Source organism: Pteronotus mesoamericanus, unplaced genomic scaffold, assembly GCF_021234165.1.
Source record: "Pteronotus mesoamericanus isolate MK-2021 breed Mesoamerican mustached bat unplaced genomic scaffold, CSHL_Meso_final scaffold_232, whole genome shotgun sequence".
Lineage (NCBI taxonomy): Eukaryota > Metazoa > Chordata > Mammalia > Chiroptera > Mormoopidae > Pteronotus > Pteronotus mesoamericanus.
In genome coordinates, this window is record NW_026555311.1 from 12,423,476 (window position 1) to 12,448,959 (window position 25,484).

The window sequence follows — 25,484 nt, forward strand, 5'->3', positions numbered from 1 at the left end:
GAGAATGAGAAAAGCTGTATCTGTGAGGGATAAGGAGTAGCTCTAGAACAATTAGCATATTTAAATGAAATGTAGATAATAAAAGACTTTCTGATTGTACTATTAAGGTACTCATTTTCACTAATTATTTATTAATCCCTTGTAGTTAGAGCAGTATTTTTTTAATTACTTTCTGAGCTTTATTAAAGAATTGTTTGTAGCACATTTTAGATTTACATTCCAAATATATTGTATAATATGCATTCTGTAAGTCAGAGGGAAAAAAGATCACTTATTTTTTTTTTACTGTGAATATTAATTTAATTTTTTTTATTTTATTTTAATTTATTTTTTCAAATACATTTGTCTCTGCCTCCCCCCCACCACTTTCCCTTGCCCCCTCCCTCCTTCCCTCCCTCAGCTATTCCCCTTTGGTTTTGTCCATGAGTCCTTGCTATATGTTCCTTGACTTTCCCCTTCCCTTCCTCTTCCCCGCCCCCCCCTCCTTCCCTCTTGTCTCTGTTGATTTCTTTTCCTTTCAGTGTTTAATAAATGCTTGGAGTAACATAGTGCCCTTTTATTAATACCTTTGATGTGTTACATGAAATACAATTGCGTTATATTTGCCTATAAATTTCAGAACAACCAAATGAGGTATTTTTTTATTAATGAAATGATCAGTATACATATTATGTCTAATAATTTAAAGGCTCAGGAGTTGCATGGTGGTATTCAGAGAGGGACTAGTAAAGAGGTTTCTGCTAAGAATGGATGAGGTAGGTCATCATCATAGAGGTAGGAAAAAAAAAACCCACCAGTTAATTAATAAATTAGAGTTTTATTTATAGACTTGATGTGCAGAATTTTTTTTTTTTTTTTTTTGGTTAAGTGGGACCAGATGTTTTTCTTTGCAAGATTAATATTTAACCACACTTGAGATGGACAAGCATATTTTAATTTGACTGTCATTAATGTCTATAATGAAAGCCAGAGATTTTCAGACAAACAAGTGACGAGTGTCTAGAGGAGTAGCACAAATAGGACCCTAATAAATAAGCTTCTATATTTTTTCTTGGAGGGTAGGTGTAGTTAGTTTTTAAGCTTTCTTTTCCTACACAAAATGGTTCCTCTACCTTTGCATATAGACACGCGAATGGATAAACATATATTCCTGTACTGATGAAAGAACATAAGTCAATATACTTGTTCAGTATTTGAATCCAAATAAAATTTATTGTTGTCACTACTGCTTCATTTTGTAGATCCTTCATTCTTTATTCAGAAGCAGGATCATATTTCACATATTTTAATGACTGTTAATGGAACTATTTTTATATATTTTAGCTGGAATATTGTATCTTATAATTGTTTTTAATTACCTTAAAACAGAACCTTATATTCTGGAGTCATGTGAAAAATTAGATATTTAGTATTTATTTTAGACCAAAGAAATGTGCAGCTGCTCCTGAGAGTTTTCTAGGAGGACAAATATCCTTAGGGTAGACAAAGACACTTTTTTTTCCTTACTGTTTATATTGTCTCTCATTTTCTTTAATTTTTTTTCCTTGGTTTTGCAGTTTAACACTCTCCGAGCAATCTCAAGCAAAAATTAATAATTATTCCACGTGGTAAGCTCTTCAGAGCCTGGTATGCTTATATTTGTTCTCTATTGCTCACTTCTCCTGGCCCTTCTCTCTGCCTGGCAGGGAATACAGTGCTTAGTAGGTACTTGATGATTGACTGATCGATTGATTAATTGATATGGTTTGATTAGAATCATGGTTAGTGATGTACACAAATGTCCAGGAGTGAATAGACAATCCATCTGTGGACCTAAGACCAGAATGTGTTTAAAGTTGTGTCTGACATGTGATATCCTTAAGCTGTTCTCTTAACATGTGCTGACATAAGTATCTTAGACAGCCCTGATGCAGACATTGGCTGCATGAAATACGGGACAGGAGCTGTTCCTGTATACGTCTGGATTACAGAGAGAGATGAAATAAACGTGCCTGGGCTTGCAAAGTCATTACATTTGCTGTGGTTGATTGGCATTGTGGAGCATGTTGGGGGGGACGGTGGTGGTGGAATTAAATCACCTGGTGTTTTTTTTCTACTTACTGAAGTTATTGGGGTTGTATTGGTTAATAAAATTATATAGGTTTCAGGTATACAATTCTATAAGACATCATATGTAACCACCTAGTGTTTTGTAAGCTTCCACTTAATGATATAGGTCAGTGAATCTCAATCTGGTCTTCACATTAGTACACCCTGGGTTTCTTTGAAAACATGCTACTGCTAGACAAATCAAAGCAGGAGCTCTGCCGAGGTGTCTGACCTGAGGCCCGTGTGCCGCATGCAGCCCGGGATGGCTATGAATGTAGCCCAACACAAAATTGTAAATTTACTTAAAACATTACGAGATTTTTTTATGTGTGATTATGGTTGCATTGTATTTATTGTGTGGCCCAAGACAACTTTTCTTCTGGTGTGTCTCAGAGACGCCAAAAGGCGGGACAGCCCTGCTAGAGGATGGGCCTGGGGATCATTTGTTTTTAATAGCAATACCAGTGTGCGGCCAGTTTTGAAGTAGTTTGAAGTTTTATAGGAACGAGAGCTGCAAGAAAAGAGAAAGAATGTAATTTCCATTCACCCTATTCTCATTTACTTGTTGAGAAGGATATGCCACTCTCCAACAATAATCTAATACAAGTCATTTATGCAATTTTAAAAGTTCTAGTGGCTCTATTTAAAAAGTAAAGAGGAATAGCTGGAATTAATTTTAGTAATAAGCTTTATTTAGACCACTATCTTCCACGTCTTATTATTTCAATGTGTAATCAATATAAACTATTTAATGAGATATTTACATCTGTTTTACTTGTATGAAGTATTCTGAATTTAGTGCATATTGTAGACTTGAAGCCCATCTCAGTTAAGACTAGCCACTTTTCAAGTGTTCAGCAACCGTTCGTGAAACATGCCTTAGTCAGTTCTGTATTGGACAGAGTGAATCTAGAGAGTACAGTTCTGCAATACGAAGCAGGAGACCTGAAGTTTAGTGTTGATTTTGCCACTGACTAATCATTTGACCTTGAATAGTTCATTTATCCTCTCTCTGGACTTAAATTTCCTCTTTAATGTGAGTGGGTAAGGAGTCAGTCTAAATTGGGGGTTTTCTAATTTTGTTGCAGAAAACCCCAAGACTTTGTAAGCCCTCCTAGAAGAGGAGAGAGACAAGCAAGCTGCTTTTGGTTCTTTTTTTGTTTGGATATACTTGAGTTTTCAGATGTCACTTTGATGAAAAAAATTGTTTTAAAGCAAAACAAAGGTTTAAAAAAGTCTCTAAGCTAAATGTCCTCTTAAGTTGTGATTCTTTCTTGCTGGCATTTATGACAGCTACTTCAGGGAGAGGTCAGGCTGCAGGTGTCCTCGCTTTCCTTCCAGTGAAAGCACCACTGTGGCAATGATTCTTGGTCGTTCCCTATCAAATAATAGGAATCCCCTCAGTAGTGCCTAAACTGGCTTAGATTTGAGGAACAGAAATCTCAGATATCCAGAGGGAGAGCAGGTCACTGATGGCTAACGGAGGCAGTGCTTGTGTAAAACTGACCAGCCCAGATTGTAGGAGACCCTTCCCCTCAGCTCTCTCTGAGGTGTGGTCCCTGTAGTCAGCCAGAATTGAGGACTAGGGATACTCTGCTACAGGCTTTGACTTGGAATGTGCTTTTCTACTGGTGAATGACTAATTGACAACTTCAGTAATTGTTATATTGATGTCTTTATTGGATGCACATGATTTTGGTTCCCAGCTAGTAAACTATCCCTGTATCACGTAGATGAACTCTGGTGGCAACAATAAATAGAAAAGAAGCAACATCATATCATATATTTATTGGAAATCAATCTCTACCAGATTTCCATAGTCAGTGACATGGAAACACGATTCTAGTCCAGTATAATGTTTATCTTTCAAAACCTTCTGTGGTGGTTTGTATTAGGGGTCAGCCACGGACTTACATGTCCCAAATTTTAGTTACTTTGCCGTGGTATTTGAGAGGGGATGTGATATCAGGTGGGAATCATGGAGAAAGTTGAGAGGGTTTCTATTCTTAGAATGCTGTTAAGAAGTCTATGATAACACCTTATTCTGCACTTAATAAGTAATTATAAGAGAATTGTTTTAAAAAGGGTCAGCCCAAATATCTACAGTTACTTCTAGTTCTGGCCTGCTCATATATTAATGAAAGCAACTGCTAATACTCAAAAGCAAAGGAGGGGAGGGGAAATCCAATTTTATTGTATCACGCATAGCCACTTTTACAACAAATTAATAAAAGAAATGTTTACTAAGCACATTGGATTCTTTGGTCTAAGTAGTTTTTGCTCAGTATCTGGCGTAGGTCTGCATGTAGGACTCCAGGTGAACAGGGAAAGCAAATAAATGTGACCTTTGTAAGGCTGATATTTTCTTTATGAAGCCAAAGGGTGCACAAATACACAAATATTAACTCACTCTTATTTTTGTGCCACAAAAGTTCTCTCTGGCTGATAGTATCTCTGTGTTCAGTTTTTGGCATCCTTGCTGTTCATCTTGGGTTCCTGCAGGCCTTGCCATCTGTTTAACTGGTAAAGGGCCCCATCTCATCAGTGTTCCTATCATCCTTTTGGGAACAGAGCTTCTGATTGGCCTTTTTTTGTCTCTTCTTGCTACTGTTTATTTGGAACCAGCTCCAGTATCTCAGAGCAGGTGGCTTTGTCTTAGCCAATTACCTTAGCATGAGCAATTACTGGAAGGTAAGAAATCTTCTGTGAAGGGGGGAGCATCTGTTATTGCAGTGATCTTAGCCTTGGAGAGAGTCTAGGGACTTAGAGAAAGTCTAAGTCATGAAGGTGATACCTCTCTGGGATGCTCTCCTTTGGCCTCTTACTTTCTTAAATGCTTGTGCTATTTCAGGTTTAATCCTTTGGGCTGTCTTCGTTTAGTAAGGCCGGCTAGTGCATGGCAGAGACCCACTGCTTTTTATCAGCCTGACAGTAAATCAGACTCCTTCCTTCCCTTCGATGCTCTTAAAGTTCTTGCCTGACAGTTTTGCACAGTCACTTAAACCTTCACAGTTGTCCAACTCATATCTTGGGAAGTCACTCAAAAAAAAAAAAAATCAACTCTTATCTTAACCCCATGTGTCCTTTTGAAGTTTTCCCTTGTCCAGCCCTCATCCTCTATTTGGGGAATTTTGAGGAGTCACCAGGTAATTTCAAACCATACATGGAGACCTAAATAAAAACTGTGGCCATCGAAATGTTTGTTATTTCTTAACAAAATAAGTGTTAGGCAAGAAAAAGGGAGAAGGCAAAGAAACAAAATGAACAAAATCTCCAAATGCCTCAAATCTAATGACCAGATTTCCTCTTTTTTCTTTTCTTTGTCTAATTCTTAAATTTTCTTTTTCTTATTTTACACTATACTTTGGCATTATACATATTTTCCTTTAATTTTACATCATGCATTTGTATTACATCTTTTCTATCAGTCACTAAAATAATTTTTGAAAATGAATGTGGTCTTTATAAGAAGCACTGCACAGTATTTGTTAGAATTTCAATTCTAAAATGTGATTTGCTCATCATCATTATTATTTTTTTAAGCACTGTCTTAAGTACTTTCTGGGAAGCAGAGCCTTGTAGTTGTTAACAGTTAATATTGGCATCAGACCCGCTAAGGGCTACACGCAGTGGGTCTACATATAAGTCTCTAAGTGATTATCTTGGGCAAGATGCTTCATATTTTTAAGCATCTTGATTTGTCTCCCACAGTAATGTTATAAGGACTAAATAAGGTTATATATAAACACATGGGCATAGGCCTTACTCCTTTTACAGCTTTACTGTTCTGCCTGACTTTATTACCCAAACATTGCCTGGCATAAAATAAACACTCTATAAATGTTAGCTACTACTATTACTATTTACTTTAGTTATTACAACAGTCTTCAGATAGATATAATCCCCACTTTACAGGTAAGCTAACGGAAGCCATAGGAAGATACTTAACTTGCTCAGGGTTATACAACCGGTGAGTGAGCAGAGCCAAGACTTGCACCCAGGTTCATTTGCCCACAAAAGTCGCACGCTGGTGCACTGAGTGCGCCCCTGCCACTTCATTTTGGCAGGACAGTTAAACAGACATGCTTGGGGGGTTGTTAGGAAAATCAGACCTGCATTCATTAGCACAGGGTCATTTCCTGATTTTTCTTTCCTCTTATGTAGTTAAAATTTCTCTTGCATAACTAATCTGTGTTATCAGATTACGCAAAATTTCTTGGCCTGCATCTACCATAATTCTTGCTTGTTTGAGGGCAGGTTTATTCCTTGAATATCACGTGTCCTTTTACAGAGAGGGACCATCATTAGGAGATGTTCTTATGCATATGGCATAATGCTTATGGCAGATGAAAATTACATGAAATGTGTTTATGCTCCTTCCACATGTTTCTAGTAGATATGAATTGTCCAAAAATGAACCTTCGTGTGAAACAGAAATAATGCATTTCCCTCACTGAAGGGGCCTATTTGCCATTTATGAGAAATTTTACATGCATGATACCATCTCTGCCCATGGACCTGGGGTCCTGGCTCATTGTAGTTGTTTATTGAACATCCTTCAGCTGAGTGAGTGAAGGAATGTGTTTACAGATGTGAAGAATGACAGTGGCTGTAGGAAAACGTCTTACTGTTGAGAAGGCCTGGGGGCTGTGGAAGGGAGAATGGCTGGTTCCAAGTCTAAGCAGTAAGTGGTTTGTCATTGTACCGTATTCCTAAATACCTGTGCTTCCTTTCTGACATCATACTGTCCCCTCACCATTCAAGATGTTCCTTCAGTATATAACCACAAAAATATTGACTTCTTGTTCAATATTCTGTGTGTTTTTACCTTTTTGCTCATAGATTCCTGTACTCCCCTTAAACAGTGAAGCCATCCTTTTACTCAGAGATGCGACTTTAGGTGAAGGGGCAGATCTGGTCTCACGTTTCCTAATCCCAGTAGAGGAGCCTGCTTTCTATTGGAGAAATGTGTTCACCCAAGTTGGTTATGGTTGGATCTTTAGGAGAGATTTCTTTTGCTGAATCGATTATTGCCTGACAGAAGCAAATATCCTTGTTTGCTATTAACTCAACTGGCATTTTCACAACGCAAGAAATAACTGCAAACTTCCTTTCATGCAGTTATGTTACATCTTGAATCAAAGAAGTCTTTAATTCTTGAGAGCTCTTGATCATTTTAATGTGAGAACATTTAAAAGTACTCTGATAGGTGGTTAATGATTAGGATAGATATTTGGTGCTTGTTATTGAATCTTTCGTTGTTGAGTTTTGGCTAATGTATGATTCTGACTTTTTCTCTTTCAGCTGTCCCATTTCCTCCAAGTCACCGGCTTACAGCAAAAGAAGTGTTTGATAATGATGGGAAACCTCGAGTGGATATCTTAAAGGCACATCTTATGAAGGAAGGCAGGCTGGAAGAGAGTGTTGCATTGAGAATAATAACAGAGGGAGCTTCAATTCTTCGACAGGAAAAAAATTTGCTGGATATAGATGCACCAGTCACAGGTAGGTCCTAAGGACAAAGACTGCCCACTTGTATCTGTACTTTGTCTTTAAGTAGTGTAGTCATCTTACTGTTTTAACTCTCCAATCTGTTCATTAAGAACTAAAGATCTGATACATAAACATATTTTTATTTTCATGTATTAAATATCATTTTATGATGCTCTAAAAATGGTGTGCAAATTAGAGGTGAGGAAGATATTCCAAAGTAATACTTTAATTAAGAAGTGGTATTATTTATCACTAAAACTAACTGGCACAAAAACACAAGATATATATTTAGAACGATTAGACAAATTATACTCAGGCTTCCAAGTGATGGAGTAAGTTAAATATGTTAACGCATTGGTTCTCAAAGTGTCATTCCTAGACTAGCAGCAGCAGCAGCATCATCATCATCATCACCATCACCACCACCTGGAACCTTGTTAAAGTGTAAATTCTCAGGCCCTACCCCAGAACTGCCAGATCAATTTGTCCTGAGTGAGTCCCAGCCATCTGTTTTATCAAGTGCTCTAGGTGATTCTGACGCACATTAAAGTTGACAACCACTGAAGTTTAGAAAGACCAAATTTCTCTCCTTTTGTAATATTATTTGTCTAGAAATTGTGTCTTCAATTTTTAACTGCTCCTGTTCTGTTACCTCTAATTGGAAGATGAATATTTTGGCTAGGTGTAACCTCTCTTAGACTATAATAATTAAATCTTGGATATAGAGGGTCAAATATTAGAGCTTTTGATCTACCCTTTGAGTTGGTAAATGTGCGAGTTTTCATTTCTAGAGAAGCTATAGAACAATTATTTTTCTTAGTTGTCATCATTCTGGAAAAGGGAAACATATTTAGAGATAGAAAATTACGCTTTTCAAAACAAAAGGGGCATTTAAAAATATTTTTTTATATTATTGATTGCTCGTTCCTTCCAGATCTTCATTACTTATATTATTTGCCTCCAAATGTACATTTGAATGTGTGACTGTTAAGAAAAAGATAAGTTCTCCTGAATATCAGACCAGACCTTCCTAGACATCATTTACCTAGACCTTCCTAACTAAACTTATTTACATTTTATTTTTGGCTGGCCATGCTATTTTTCTTGTCTTTCAGAAAAATAATAAATGTGTTTTTAGTTAGGCAGCAGGAGAAATTGGCTTCAGTCGTGTTGATTTAGTGTTGGACCAGTGGTTATCACTAGGAACCCCTTTTCCATGTGTTAAAGTGGAGTCACGCATTACTATCTCCAAATCATTGACATTTTGAAAATATGAGGACAAAACACAGTGAATATGCTTTATTTCTTTAGGCACTAACATACTAATTTTTTTAGTAACTAAATACTAGTTTGAAATCTGCCAGCCCCTAAAAATTACTTTAAAACTGACTATAAATTCTACTTACAAATTCATGGTAAACTATAAGCATTAAATAGTATCTTTATCAGTAAGCTTATTTTGTTTTTAAGAATGAATGGCTTGATATTTTATCATGAGTTTATTTTTTCTCCATTTCACATGATGTGTGATTTTTAATGAAAAACCTTTCTGAAGTCCATAAATGAAGTACCCTCATATTCAGTAAAGATCACACCTGGATCTTTCTAGTGAGATCCCAGTGGATAGTCTGGCAAAGTTTGAGAGGCTTTGGAAATCAGGACTCCATTATGTGTACTTTCCCTGGGGGAGGGAAAAAACCATAGTTTTTTAGCTAGTGACAAAAGCAGCTGTGGAGATAGAGACATCACAGAATCTGTAGCGCTAGAGAAATATAACCCAAGCAGGAAACACCCTTCTACAGAGGAGTGTCTGTGTTTCACAATGTAGGTAGCTCTGAGGAGCCTCCCCTGGGTCCTGCTGCAGTCGTCTTTTTCACTCTCTTTTGGGGAGTATAAGGAAGTGAAATAATAGTGACAGAGAGAGAGGGGAAAGGGACAATATATTTTAACACTTTAATAGAAAGGAAAAAAAAAAAAACCTTTTGCGTCTAATTTACCAGAAAGCTAAATTCATAGTTTAGTATACCAACCAAGAGTTTCTGAGCAAAAGCTGAAACATGGAGGATTGCCCAATAAAAGAAGGGTGCATTGTTCGGAGAAAATTATAATCTCTTTGTATATAAAGATACTTTGTATAATTTATTGATAAAATTTTAGGATATATGATTGTGTTCCAAGATTTTCTTTTATCTATACAGCTGAACCAACAGTGAAGTATTTATTTATAAGTTAAGAATATTTGTTGTTTGGGTAACTGAATCTGTAAAGTTGTACTTTATTATTGATACTAGACTCCAATTAAAAGGCATAGTTTACATTTAAAAATCTTCAGGGTAGAGTATTATTGATGTAGTTCAGAAATCCACACTTAGGAAGATGGAGAACTTAAGAAACAATTTAGAAAAGGAAAAGGAGGAAAGAGAAGAAAGTAGAAGAGGAGGAGAGAAGAGGAGAAATAATACAGCTACCAGTGAGGATCTGTGGGGAAAAAAAATTAAGGGGAAAGAAGCAAGTACTTTGAATGCAGGAAGGAAATGCCTGAAGCCTGACCATATGGAGTTTTTCGTGTGATATTAGAAATTGTCTCTCACCTGCATATGTTAGATTCCTAAAAATGGCAAGATGAGTGGCTCTGGGTAAAAAGTGGAATTCAACTTTTAAATGTAGTAGATATGTAAACTCAAATGAAACAAATGACAAATATTTTATAATTTTACACAGATGCCACTCTCAGCTCTCCCTTTACTCCTCGCCTCCTAGTTTTTATTAATAAAAATGTTTTACTGTCAAAGTGTTTAAAGAGAAGTTATGCTAACATCTGTGTATGTTTTGCCTTCATTTTAAGAAAAGCTGGAAATTAGTGTTGTAGTTATTTGAAATCTGGACATTATTTCATTCATTATAACATTTCTTTAATGTTTAAATGTACAAAGCTGCCCTCGTCTCCCCCGCCTCCCCTCAAGTGCTTATAAAGTAGTGAAAGGTTTATGTTCATTTAGGATTTTTTCCCCTTAAAATTCAGTATGTTTTATTTTGGAGAAGACAGAAAGACCAGAAAGCTGCCTGTCTCCACCTGGCTCTCTAGGAATGTTCCTCTGGAGGAGATAAAGATCTGTGTACCTTGCCTTCCTGGAGCAGAGAATTAGATAAACTGTAATTATCTCCCTGTGAATAGAGATGAGGATTAGCTATGGGTCCCAATCAAAATGAGGGAGTAGGAGGCACAATCTGCTTTTTTTTCCTCTAAACTAAGTTGCCTGAAGTTTGTGTTTCTGTGTTGGAGGCATTTTGTGAAGGAAAGTATTTTCCCTGCTTGACTGTTTTCTGAAAATTGAGTTGAATTGTCTTTGTTTCCTTGCAAATATGCAAATGGAACATTAAAAAATGTGGTGAAATATCAGTATGGCAACTCGCTATGGACTGAATGTTTGTGTCCCCCATTATTCCTGTGTTGAAGCCGTAGTCCTCAATGTGGTGTTATTTAGTGATGGGGCCTTTGGGAGGTATGGTAATTGGGTTTAGATGAGGTCATGAGGGGGGAGGCCCCGTGATGGGATTAGTGCCCTTAGAGGAAGAGATGAGAGCCTTCTCTCTCTCCTCCAAGGGAGGACACAACAAGAAGATGGCCATCTGCAATCCCGGAATAGAGTCCTCACCAAATACCAAGTACGCCAGCACCTTGACCTTGGAATTTCTAGCCTCCATAGCTGTAGAAATGTTTGTGGTTTAAGCTACCTAGGTTATGGTTTTAGTTCTAGCAGCCCAAACTGAGACACAACTCATTTTGGGAATTCAATTTAACAAACTTTAATTTTCCTGGTGCAGGTGCTGTAGGTTATACATAGGCAAATGAGACTTGGTTTCTGCTCTCTGAGAGCGCAATAATGTATTAGGAAAACTCAAACAGCTATTTGCCCAAAGACATGTGCTTCAAACTGTTGATTAAATCGAAGGATGTGACCTCAATTTATTCAAGCTAATTAAGAAGTATTGAATTGTATATAGTTAATTTAAAACCAAAAGGATTTTCTATCTTCTAACTGGTTCTAGTTTCCATGACAGTCTGCCCATTGATTATTGCATTCCATCTTTGAGTTAAACTGTCGAACAGCTGGGACTGTACCTGTCTGGCATCTGGATTTGAGCACTCTTTTGGAAGGATGGGGACTGTGAGTGATAAAACACATGAGATACAGTCGCTGACTAGAATACTTCAGGTCTAGTTGGGGAGTCAGACATGTATACAGATAATTACTGTATTAACTTGTTAAGAACTATAATGGAGGCACCTACAAACTCGTATGGCAACTCAGAAAAAGGAAGGCAGGGAAGCCACCAGAGTCTTGACAGATTACATGATATTTGAATGGGATCATGTGTGACAAGTAAAATTTTATAATACAGTGAAAACCTAGAGAAGGATATTCTGGGCAGAGACAACAGCCTATGAAAGACTCTGTATCTTTTGTAAAGTGGAAAGGGTGCTCCTGGAGGTTTGCAGCTTCTCCAGGTCTCTGAGGCTATGCCGGTTGGGCATGGGGGTGGGACTGAACTTGGATGGTCAGGGTCTGATACTAGTCTCTCTCATAGGCAGCACTTAAACATCTGGATTCGGTTCTGCAGGCACCGGGGAGTCCCAGAGGGGTCTTTGAGCAGAGGAGCTACATAATCACGTTTGTGGCTAGAATAGCATGGTGGGTGAGATGGGAAGCGGGGAGTGGGAAGGAAAGGGAGAGGGAGAGGGGTAGATGAGGTACCTCTCATATTTGTTCAGGGGAACAGACGACGATGATGACTTTGGCAGTGTAGGAGGCTTGGATCTGATTTTGATTACAGGGCCTTTTAAAAATGACACTTAAAACATCTGGTTAATGAATGTCTATCCGGTTAAAGAGTTCTGGAATATGGTAGGATGGTGTACGCTGTGAGCCGGTTTACTACATCGCTTTTGGAAGTTCTCATATTATCCTGTTTTCCCTTTGACTTAGCTGCGAAGCATTTCCCTCATTTATAAAGCAAAGGCAGGTCAGGAACTGAGGTTTTTGAATACAAAAACCTCTGGGCTGAAGGGATAGGCCTGCATCTGCTGGGCAAACTGCTAATCTCTCCAGTTTGTCTGTTTCCTGCAGTGGGGTATTTGTCCCTCGGGCAGCAAAGGATTCCCTCAGTGGCTGCGTCTGCCATTTAGCATGTCAGGCAGTTGCCAGGAGAACCCTCTGGCTTTGTTCCTGGATGTGAGAGTGGACCAGTGGCCAAGTTTAAGGTCATGGCATTCCTTCCCTTACAGCAGCTGACGTCAATTAGGAGAATTCCCCATGCCTTTACTCTGGGGAGAGCTAAGTGGGGATAAGAATCCAGTATCTTTTGAGACCTAAAAGGTCACTGTTTATTCTCCTCATACTATCGTTTGTCACTATCAAAGCAATGTGGCCTTAGTTTATATGGGGATAAAATATTACTTCTGGGGCATTTTGCCCACTTGCGATTTCAGTGGCCAAATCTTCATGGCCTACCCTGCAGCCAGAGGCCTATTTTGGTACCCAGCCCACTGCTTGCTGTCAGGACACGTTAGTCCCAGCCAGTGGTAGCAGCACGTTATTTTGATGTCCTTATTTCCCTTAATTTGGGCCCCTGATTACTACTACTACTACTACTACTACTACTACTACTACTACTACTACTACTTCTTCTTCTTCGTCTTCGTCTTCGTCTTCGTCTTATTATTATTACAAAAAGTCACTATGTGAGAGTCAAAATCCTTTTCCCTAAACTGTCTACTACTCTGGTTTTGCAAGGTTGGTCATAGGAAACCCATCTTACAAATGGGGAAAGGGAGTCTCAGAGAGACTCCCACAATAATTGAGCGCCTGTGTGAGTGTACAAGTCCGTAATAGTCTGACACCACTAAACATCTACCACCACCCAGAGGAAACACTTGACAGTTATAAGAATTACATTAAAATCACAGGAACAGATGTATTGCTTTAAGACACAGTGTACCCTGTTCTTTTCAGTGTGCCATGAAACAGTACTTTTCACAAATACTGTAGTGATGTGTCTAAGCACCGTTGGTAAGGCAATGCCTGTCATTTTCGTAGGAAGATAAAAATTCCCAACTATTATTAAAAACTTAAAGGTATCCCTTGCAGTAATAATATCATGGTTTGGAGAAGATTGAAATATATTGTAATCAATACTGCTGTAGCTTTAAGAGAAGTAGTATTTCAAACAATACTGCAATGCTTCCAGCTAAGGAAAGGGTATCCTTCTTGGGAACGTTAGAGGACAAATGTAGATGCACTTTACTTTGCCCAGGTTACATCCGTGCTTCCAATTTCATCTCATGCTTATTTTCTCATTCAAGTGTCCCTAATCATTTCAGACTCCATTGATTTTATTCACCTGTAAGCCAGTTATGTTTATGGTCTTTAATGGACATTCCCCAACACTGGTCATAGAGTGGTACTGGTCTATAACAAGGTTTTCCTTAGTCCAGAGTGAGATGATTTATTTTTCCATTTCACTGAGAATGCTTTCTTTTTGTAAGTGAAACTGTAATGACAGTGGGTGGTAATTTTCTAAAATAGCTTTTTGGTGGACAAATAAATGAGTTATTTTTGCTTTAAGGCTAACATTTGTTAGGTTCTTATTTTTTACTAGTCACTATTATAAATAAACACTGTACTTTTTAATTCTTGTTTTTCACACAACTCTGTGAAGGAAGTACTGTTATCAGCTCCATTTTACAAATGAGGAAACTGAAGCTCAGTGAAATTGAGTGTCTTATCTAATGTTACCCAACTAGAAAGTGCCAGGACTGGTTTTAAAGCCCAGGCAGTTCAACCATGTTTATTCGCATTTTATTTGTGGGTTAATTTCACAGATCCATGAAATCATTAAACCTGGGAGTAATCATATAGCATAACATTTAACAATATTAGACTGATGGTTTTTGTTTGCCTCATGCTATTTTCTATGAAATGTTAACATCTGAAGACATGGATCTCATGGTTTTATAGATATTTCCCTATGTCAAAATAATTTTAGTGTAAATGAACTCTTGATTTGCTTATAGTAAATTATGATAATATCATAAAGGAAATATCTAGGAACCTCTAAAACATAATATGTGTATGTGAGTGTGGATGCATGTGTTTCTATTTGTGTGTCTGTGTACTAATTTACATGGCAGTTATCTTTTTATTTTGCTCTTTTTTCCCTGAATATAGCTATTTGTTGACTTGTGTCTTAAGTGGGAGATTTTGGACATGTGAGATACTGGATAAATAAAGTACATGAACTTGTCAGAACAGTTTTCATGGAAGAATCTGTGGTTTAATTGGTGGTTTAGTAAAGGAAAAATAATAAGTTTTGAGGCAGCTGTATCACTGTTTAAAATGCCTGTCTTGGCATAAATGTATTATTTAAAATATTAGTTAAATGACTTTACGCATACATTCTTTTAATTGTTAAAATGCATTTCCTCCGAGAAGCCTTTGCTTTTGTCTTGGGGTCAAATAGCTTGTCTTCCTCTTACTATTCTGTCCAGCTCCCACCGGTATCATTGAGTGGCCATCGCTTCATGAAGCGACCTGAGAGTCTGTGTACTGATTTGAGACTTAGGTCCATCTGTTGTGGGGGCGGAACTCACAAAAAAGTCCAAAGTTCTTTTCCTAATATTAAACCCTAAAAGATACATATATAAGATACTTTATGTGTATGTAAATTGTGATCCAAGAATAAATTACAAACTGGTAACAAGTCTCCCTTAAGTTGCTTTCATCATATGAAAATAACATTTCTAGTAAAAGGTATTTTCTAAAAATAGGACTTTACTGGTTATATGATGGGGAGAGGGAAAAAAAAGCAACAACAGACCAACCTCATATCCAGGCAATAATCAAGTCTTTTTCAGAGATTGCTATGAAACAACATTGTATTTTAATATTCTGAGCAAGATTTCAGTTCCTGCTATTATATGGTTAGTTTTTGACTCTGGTGTATAATGTGCTGTGTGCTATTTGAAAATAAAAATAGAAAAAAAAATTTCTGTTTGTATTTGGCATTGTGATCTACATATCAGCCAGTTTTAGATGTAGCATTGTTTTATTCTATACCTTAAGATATTTAAGGTTTGGACACTGAGGCTTTTGAACTGCAATTTCATGAGAGTTATACATGTAGGTGAAAGGAAACTTGACCTGTTTTATTTTTTTCTAAAAGCTTTTCTTCCTTTCTTTTTTTCTTAATGCTGCCTTCTTTGAACTGTCTTTCATCATGTTTACAATAAGCAACCCTGTGAGTTAGGATCAGTGGGAAGGAAAATTGTAGGTAAAAACGAAGAAAACATAAAATTCTTAACTGAATTTTCTCTTTCTCTCACAGCTCCATCTGTAATGACTTTTAAAAATAAAAATCGATGTCAAGATCACCACTTTATTTACAGTGCCTTTTTATCAGGTTTTTTCTTTTTTGTTGTAATGTTTAAAACAAAATTATTGTTGGGTTCTCTGGATGTTATGATTAGCACCAGATTTTAATATTAAGAAATCTATTTGAAATTCACGATTTGATTCTGTTTCAGAAATGCAGTTATTAACTCTCATAATCTCTGAATGTGCTATCTGATTTAAGATGCCATCTGGTGGTATGCATTTGATACATCTACTTGTACTTTAAACTGCCATTAGTCTTACATCCTTTATTGCTTATAAAAGGGAATATTTTTTGGAAATGACTTGCAAAGACATTTGTTTCCACTTCAAACAAAGGATCCTTTGTACCTTACTTTCCTTTTTCAACTATGCATCTTTGCTTTGGTCTATATTAGCATAATCTGATTCTTTCTTTTAAAAAAATTGACTTTAAAAATCAGGCTCCAATTTCGGGAACTCAATTTAGTTCACAGAAATTTGTAGATATTCAGCATCCTCTTTAAAATCCTAATTACATATATTTTTCATTTAGTTTTTAAATGATAACATTTCATTGGCTCTTGGGATGCTCTGTGGTGAGTAGGAGATTATCAGGTAATCATAAACATGAAACAGAAGTTATTCATTTGAAATTCTTTTCCTCATGTTTTAAACATTAAAGACCAACTCCTTCAAAGGTGGACCTTAGCTTAATCTTAACTACTGCTTTCTTTGCCTTCTTCAAAAGATAAGCTGATAATACTTATTAATAATATATCAAAGCGAGGTGAAAATTAGAAAGTATATTGTTTACATTATTGATATAAAATATCCGTACCTCTTGAGAATTTGAATTAAGGAAGTGTTAAAAATATGTGAGATTTTTTTTAAGGCTCTTTCAAAATTATTTGTGACAGGTTAGCTTAGTTTAGTAAGGGCATGGCAGTGAGCCAATTTATAGATTCTTTTCCCGCTCTGGTTTCCGATTTATCCTCAAACGTCTGGTTCACCCAATTTAAGGGGTGGGAGCAGGGGGTGATGGTGAGGGGTAATGAATGTCATGGGAAGAGGTGAGACAAGGAAATGTGGTTTAATCCATGCTGTGCAGGTCACCTGAGGTGTATCTCCTAATGACAGTTTTAACACCAACTTTATTTTCACCCTTTGTAGTGCTTGGTATCAGGTTTAAAAATCATGGATCTCTAGATTAGCATTCTGGATTTGCAATTTCCTAGCTATTTACCACTGGGCAAGTTATGTCACATTTTATACCTCAGTATCCTCATCTTTGAAGATAAGAGATGTTAGTCTCATGTCTGTTGCTCAGACTAAGTGAAATGCTGCAACCACAGCATTTAGTTAGAGTAAGTGCCCAGTGAATTGGTGGCTGCTTTATTATCATTGCTCTAACCGTGTTTGTCATTGTGTTGTGTAGCTAATATTCCAACTGTTAGCTCTGTTCTGTTGTTTGGTGATTAGGACCATAGAGAGCTTATAACTATGAATTTGGAAAATATGGCAGACATTACATTTCTCCTCTTACGGATGTAAGAGAAGGAGCAGACAGGTCCTCTTCCTATAGCTCTCCAGTACTTATGTTTTCTCAATTGCAAATGAGTATTGATTTTAATTAAAGAAAAATGCATTTTGTTTTTGTGGAAAGTTTTTATGATATCGGAATACCACTTAGAGAAGAATGGAAAAAAAAAATCTGTGAAACATAAGCTATTAAGATTTCTTTTAAAGTTATAAATAATCAAATATAAGAGGGTCCCACATAAAGATAACTCTTAATATTTGACGGTTGAGTACCATTCTAATGTAAATACAATTTTCATTTCAAATTTGGGTGATTGACTTTTTAAATAATAGTTTATGGGGACCACCAACTACTAAATGTACGTTATCTAGATTTTACATTTCCCTACTAATGTGAACTGGAGAATGCTCTCTGACATTTAAATCGGAAAAACGTGACGGGGATAGCCATGATTTTTTTTCTCCCATTGGCCACCCTAGGGCCAAAAATCACTGATAAATGGAATTTGCTTTATGCATAAAACAAATAACATACATTTTTACATTAAGATGATTCAAATTTTTTAATTACAATGGAATTTGAATTATTTTTATTTACTTACTTTTTTATCAATTTTAGAGAGAAAGAGAAGAAAGGAGAGGGAAGAAAAAAACCCAAACATTAATATGCTGTTCTACTTACTTATGCATTCATTGGTTGATTCTTGTGCCCTGACTGGGATTGAACCCACAACCTCGATGTATCGAGACAATGCTCTAACCAACTGAGCTGCTGGCCAGAGCTCAAGTATTTTTAAAGTTTTCATTAATTGGGCATTTATCCTGATATAGTTACTCTGCTGAGCATATATGTACAATGTTCGTAACATGAAATTGCCAATTCTAAGATGGTTTAGGAAGTCTTACATGTTCTATTCCTGATATATATAGCTTCAATCTTATTCAATATCTGTTTCCCTTATTATACCTCTTTATTTTCATGTGACATATCTACACTGGCATTTTTATAGTTCCTTTAATGTGTCACTTTCCCTTTCAGTAAGAGACTTGTCACATGCTCTTCCTTTCTAGAATGTCCCCTACCCCTATACACACACTGAATAATCTTGAATAGTCAGATTTCAGCTTAAATGTCCCTTCATTAGTTTTTCAGGGAAGCCTTCCCTGACTATCCCAGTATATTCCATGTACCTTTTCTTCAAAGTATTTAACATAGTAATAATATTGTTATTTGTGTGATCATTGTGTATTAAGGTCTCTCTTCTTTACTAGACTGTCAGATTCATGGGGCAGACATGTTGTCTGCTTCTGCCCACCATTCGTCCTCACCATGTAGCATTTTGACAGCCTTGGGGTGGATATTTTATTAACATTTGTCACATGAAATGATGTATGCATGCATTGTCATGATTTTTTATAAAGTTTATTAATAATCCTTATGACCACATGCTGGTAAAAAGAGAACTAGAGCCAGGCACCTGTTAAAACTGATAAAAACAGATTTTATTGCTGAACTGTTTCAATAGGGGAAGAGAGACTTCAGTAGAGAACTGAGCTCAGTTTGGTATACAGCAGGACAAGTGGAAATTTATAGCCAAAAAGCAGGCAAGGATCCAATGTGGATCCAGGATGGAAAATTACTAAGAGGAGGCAGCAAGGGTAGGGGGACTCCTATTGAAGACAGGCCAGTGAAGGCAGAACAGATATCAGGAGTGGGAGGGTTCTTGCTCCGAATGGACTGGACAGACTGAAGGCAGAGTGCAGAGGATGAGGCCGTGATGAAAAGTGGGCTCAGACGAGCCTGTCTTTAAAATTTAGTCAAGGTGAAAGTCTTTGTTGGTCCCTCCTCTTATTCAAGGAGAGAAGCATCCTTCTTCCCTCTAAACAATGTCAGCTCATTTTTCATTCAGTCACCTTTTGGTCATTAAAGAGCAGCTGAACCATCAGTTGAGACTTGGTGCCAGTTGCCAGTTGCTGTACTGTGCAACCCAGAGACACTTAATGAGATACCTTTGAAGATAAACAGAGATTAGAGACTGAGTCAATTTATATGTCCAACTTCGTAGGCCTTCAGGGATCTATCAGAAGAAGTCCCCGAACCTGTCATCTTTCTTGGTGGAGTCAGTGCTATGGCAATAATGCAAGGCATTTCTCCATTCATCTCTTGAACCTTCCTCATTGGGTCACTGGGACAAAGCAGCAGCAGTTGCTTCCTTCCACATCTAGGGTGATGTGGTTGTGGAAGACGGTGCACTGGGTTTCTCATAAATAGCTGATCATATATATGAGGCCAGTGGTGATACTGTCCAGAGACAAGGAGAATTGCTTCAGCAATGACTCTGACATGACTCTTGTGGAGTCACACCTCTTCAGCCAGGCGGTCAATTCTGTGGGATGGCATCCAAAAGGTGGCAAACCTTGCCTCAAAAAGAGTGAGGTTGTGGATGGAATTTAGGCCCAGTCCGTAGCTGTATTTTCTAAATCACCTCCCAAGGAATTGAGATCATCTACGAGGGAACCTCTGATGCCCTGGACATGTTTTTGGTTCTACAGTGAGAGTAAGATGAACCTGAGGGAGGGGATGATTGTTTTAGAGAGAGTTCAAGAAAGAAAGTAAACTGTACAGGGACAAGTATGATGAAGGGATTAGTAAGATTGGCGAGTCAGCAAGATCCAGTCCGGTGGGTTTGGGTTTCACAGACAAAGTAAGGATCAAGGTAGGTCCTGTGTGGTGGAGTTGAGTCTGAGAATTAGGGCAGGAGAGCTAATGCTGACCTTTTCATTGATAAGAGGGATGTCTGGGGCACCGTGGTAACTTGGGGCTTAATGTTGAATTTAGTAGTGGTGACTAGGTTAGTGTCATGACTAATGCTCATTTTAGTAAAGGGGCTGGTGGTAAAATTACAATGGAAACAGACGTGACCCTTGTGAGGATAAACTAGAAATAGAGTCAGGGGTTGACTCATGATGGGTAATTTTCCAGTTTAGAATGATGGCGGGAAAGAGGAAGGCTTATAGCAAAATAAACATTATGATTGATCAAAGGAATCTGGGAAATGTCACATGTGCCCACAGGAAAGGGAGCAGAGCACCACCAGTCTGTCCAGTAGAGGTCAATAGGAGACAGTGTGACTGTACTTGTCAGGTAGAATAAATTATTTAAAGGGTCAGTAATGATTATGATTTTAAATAAATTTTTAAAATTTAAAGGCAAGGTTTCTTTTTGAGCAGGTTTTTGTTGTTACTGGTTTTGAGCAGATTTTGATTTTCTGTTTAAGTAAGACCTAATGCTAAAGCTGTTAAGGATTTACCACACTCTGGGCAAACAATGAAATTGGAACATTTGTGTAGAAAGTAAAACTGAAATGGAGCATGGATGTGTTTGATCTTGTGTTCTAGAGTTTTTCACGTAACATCTGCATTCTGCATGTAACAGGAATGTTGTCAGTATAAAGTTCTGTCGCCTACCGAAAAGACCTTTGACTCCAAAATCAGACATAAGTTTTAATCCTGCTTCTGACAAGATGCCTGATGCATCCCTCTCCATTTACTCACCTGTACAAATGGTTGAAGTAATTTCTACCTTGCACTGCTGTGAGACTCGAGGTAATGTTTGAAAAGTTCCTCTCACAATACCTGACATGTACTGGGGACTCAGTGAACAAAAATAGTCACTTACTGCTTTCACCATTGATACATATACACTCAAAGCCCTGACCCTTCTCTACATGGTGGGTAACAATATTTATATTTAGTAAGTGACCTAGACTGAGCAATGACAGTCATGGTCGGAGGGATTGTGTTACTCTGCCAAATTTAACAATCGTTTTTGGTAAGAAACATCAAATATTTGCCGATCTATTCAGTTCTCACTTCAAATTTGCCCTTTGGTGCAAATCAGAAATCACTAAAATGATTTATGATTGAAAGCTAAAAAATTCATCTCAGGGAATTTTTATAAACTTTTTTTTTCCTCTTACTTGGTGTGCTTGTCATTCCATTTTTCATCGGACGCACATATGAGTTGCCTTGACATTTATTTTGGTTCCAAGTAGATGTATTATTGTTTTCTTTAGGATTTTCTTGTCATTATTATACTACATACATTTTTTTCTGAGCTCAACAGGAAAAGGAAGATGATGATAATGATATGGGTGAAAACTATTGTCTAAAAGCAGAGAGAATGCATATGGGACTGTGAATCAGGAACCCGGAGAGGTGGTGCCGGTTCTGACAATTTCTTCCTGTAATTCATGAGGAGATTATTCTAGATGACCTCAGAGCCCTTCTCAGTTTTGATTCTGTGAATGTATTTCTTACTCAGAGTACATGTTACATGACTTCAAAGTGAACATCTTGATTAGATACTTCATTAACCTTCATCGTGGTTTCCTCCTGCCACCCTTTAAAAACATCTGTGTCCAAGTAACAGATAACCCCAACTTTTGTTACTGTGTGATTTCCCTTCCCACCACATGATGGTTTCCTGAACTTTTTGGAACCATTAGTTTTATTTTTGTGAGTTCTTCAATAACAGAATGACTTCTGTCATTACAACATAATCTGTATTGTCATAACTAAAGCTTCCCCACCCGTTCCCACATGTTCTTTTCCTTTAAAATATACAAGAGCTATTTTACCAAAACATTTTTTCATTCTTTAAATATATGTGCTTTACATACTTCTAATATAAACAGTGTAAGTGAATTGCTTTTTAGTTTGAATAATTTTATTGTGATTATAGAAAAAAGCATGATGAAAAGGGAATGGATTTGTGAAGTTTAGGGAAAATATTCTGATCTATCGCTGTGACATAGTAAGAAATATGTATTTGGTTCCTGCTCCTGGTTCCTGTGACATAGAATCCCCATAACCCTGGTAACGCCCGAGTGATGGTGGGGATAGGAGTGTCCCACACAGCGCTCATATTCCTTGCTGTGGAATTTCCTTGCTGATGGGAATGTCTTTGGTTTTAATGAGGTGACTCTTGGTGTGCGCCTAGATGGCTTCAGGATGGGGGCTGGTCACCAGGAAGACCAAGCCTCACCCCCATCCTCCAGAGGGTAGAGGGGCTGGAGATTGAGTTAATGATCTCATGTCTGTGTGTGAAACTACCGTGAACATTCCTAAATTAGGGGGTTCAGAGAGCTTCTGGAGTGGTGAATGTATCCACATGCTGGGAGGATGGGACACCCCAATGGCAAGGGGACAGAAGCTCCTGTGCTCGGACCCTTCCATACCCTGCCTGCGTTTCTGCATTTGCTGTTCATCTCTATCTTCCGTAACATCCATCATAATAAACTAGTAAATATATGTAAATGTTTCCCTGAGTTTTGTGAGCCATCCCAGCAAATTATTGAACCTGGAGCATAAATAAGCTGTTATGGGGACCCCAAACTTTGTACCCAAGTCAGTGTGTATTTTGGGAACTCATTACATGCAACTGGCTGCTGAAGTACTCCACTAACTCTGGGTAGTTAGCATCAGAATTGAATTAAATTTCAGGACATCCAGTTGATGTTGGGAGGCTTGGAATTGTTTGTGTGAGGGGAAAAACCCATATACGGGGTAATAGAAGTGTTGTGAGAAGAGAAACATTTTTACTTTAATTGCATAGCGCCTGATATTTTATTGGATGTTGGCCTGGCCTACTGTGTGTTGCTTTTTCTTGGGGGGGGGGGGAGGTCAAGAGGGAGATTTTTTTAATAGTAGTTGTATATAAACAATAGAAATAATTTAGTGAACACTTTCATTATTTCTCTAAGGGTTAATAATTTCTCACATATCTGCTGACGGATCTTCCCAATCCCTATTACTAAATCTTGACTTTTAAAGAATATTTGATTTTTTTCTGTGATTACTTTCGTTCTATGAATAGTCATCCAATTTTATTTTTGGAAAGACTTAGAGACTACTGCAGCTGCCCATCTTGGAAATCAGGAAACGGGGGGTCAGGGGCTTGGCGTGGTCTGGCACTGTCACTCAGAGCTGGTCATGGCTGAGTTAGGCCCAGACCCCTGGTCTCCTTCACGACGTGCCATGGCCCTTCTTTGTTCTGTCATCTATTTCCTTCTGAACAGCTATTAGGAACATAAGTGATTTTTACATCTGCATTGTGTCAATGTTATTTTGCAATTTAATTGTCATTGCTTTTATTAAAATGCAATACATATTTATATACATTTAGCACATTTTAACAGTTATTCTTTAGTAATAGGTTGGAGTTTTTCTACTCTCACCTAGCCTGTAGATCACATGTTAACTCTTTTCTCCCAACAAACTTAAATAGAATAAGCCTGTGTGTCCTTATTTTGTCCTTGACCTGGAGCATTCTTCTGTTCCTTACATCATATTTGGCAGCAGGACAGAGGTAATGACCTAGGAGGCGTGATGTTTGTCCATTCCATGACTATCCCTATTTAACTGCTGGGAAAGTTTCCCTCATCTTCCCCCATAATTACCTTTAAATGTCTTGAGACTTGAGAAAGTAGGGTTTTATGGAGACCGCAGAATGCTAACAGGAGTCTACCACAGATCTCCATCCTCTATTTCCTGTGGAAAGTGGAATAAAATAGAATGTTTTTAGTTTTCCAGACCTACTCCTCTATGTGGTAGAATCAACCTTATTCATTATATTTGTGCCTAAAGTGCAAACATTCTGTCCCACTCCTTGCTGAAGTTTCTTCCTGAGCATCCTGCTCAATCTGGAAATAGAAGGTATTTCATACACCAAAGATCATTACTTTCAAATTTCTTCTTTGTCATCCAGCATTTGTAGCAGATTCAGGTGTACATGTCTTCAAATATTGTGCACAGCTGCAGGATTACAAAAACATCAATGTGTGTATATCAGAGACAACTTTTAAACTCTCTTTGGTCTCCTTAGACATTTACTCTTTAGCAAATGTTCAAATAGAATAATAAAAGAAGTACTAAATCTGAAAGAAACATTATGGATAAAAACTCAGACAGTGTAGTGAAGGGAACAGTCACAAATCAGTGGGAATAACCTTAGAGCAGGTTACTTCAATGATGACTATACCTCACTTTTCTCATTGATAAAATGAGCCAGACAGCAAGGTGCAAGAATTACCTGGTCGTCACTTCTCTTTGGTTCCAGTCACTTGAATTGGTTTTTACTGTTTCCCAGGAGTTGGCCACACTCAACTCAAAGTCCCAACTTAAGCCATCACCTTAAATGCATCCTTTCCTTTCTCAGAAATAAGATTTTTTTTCTCCTTGCTGATTTCTATAGCTTCAAAAAGAAGGAAAGCGTCGTTCTAGCATCTTCTTCTAGGAGCTCTTTATTTCCTTTCTTTAGTCAGTGTCTTAATCTTAGCTTCTAGGCAGGCCATTCCCATTTCTTTTCTTCCATCATTATAGATTTCTTACATCTTTTTCATGTCTCTCAGGATTTTTCAGGACCTTAAGTCTAACCCAGTCCTCTTGCTGTCCCCTCCACCCGCATTTCACAAAGCACAGCCCTACAGGGCACCTAATTCAGATCCAGCTCTGTCACCTTCTATCTCTGTGACTGTTGAGATTACGTATACTCTCTATGCTTCATTGTCTATCTCACAAAATTGTTGTGGGGATTAAGTGAATTAGTATCTGTAAAGCTCTTAAAGCACTGTCTGGAGCACAGTAACTGCTGTGTGATTGCCGGCTATTGTGATACTACTGAAGGCTTGTTCCCTTTTCCCACCTGCCTATTCTTCTTGGCCCCTTGAGGGTCTCATCCTTCCCCGACTCTGACTTTTTGTCCAGTGATGCTATTTAGATCAAGAAGTACACATAAACCGATGCCCAAAGACTTCCCCTAAATACTTTAAATGATGTATAATCTCATATCTAGGTTTGAATACAGATACTTTATATTCCTCTAGTCCTAAAAGGCATTCTCACAATTCTAATGGCTTTCATACCATGTTGGGAGAAAATGTACTTAAT

At 37.6% G+C, this 25,484-nt stretch overlaps 1 protein-coding gene across 2 annotated transcripts in view; it reads left to right on the plus strand.

Moving 5' to 3' along the window:
* The window catches only part of PPP3CA (protein phosphatase 3 catalytic subunit alpha), a 302,760-nt gene that overhangs the window by 150,583 nt on the left and 126,693 nt on the right, over positions 1 to 25,484 (plus strand). For both annotated transcript variants that reach the window (XM_054591684.1, XM_054591685.1), the window contains exon 2: positions 7,393 to 7,593. In XM_054591684.1, the coding sequence (XP_054447659.1) occupies positions 7,393 to 7,593 (201 nt within the window). The remainder of the gene's footprint in view (positions 1 to 7,392; positions 7,594 to 25,484) is intronic.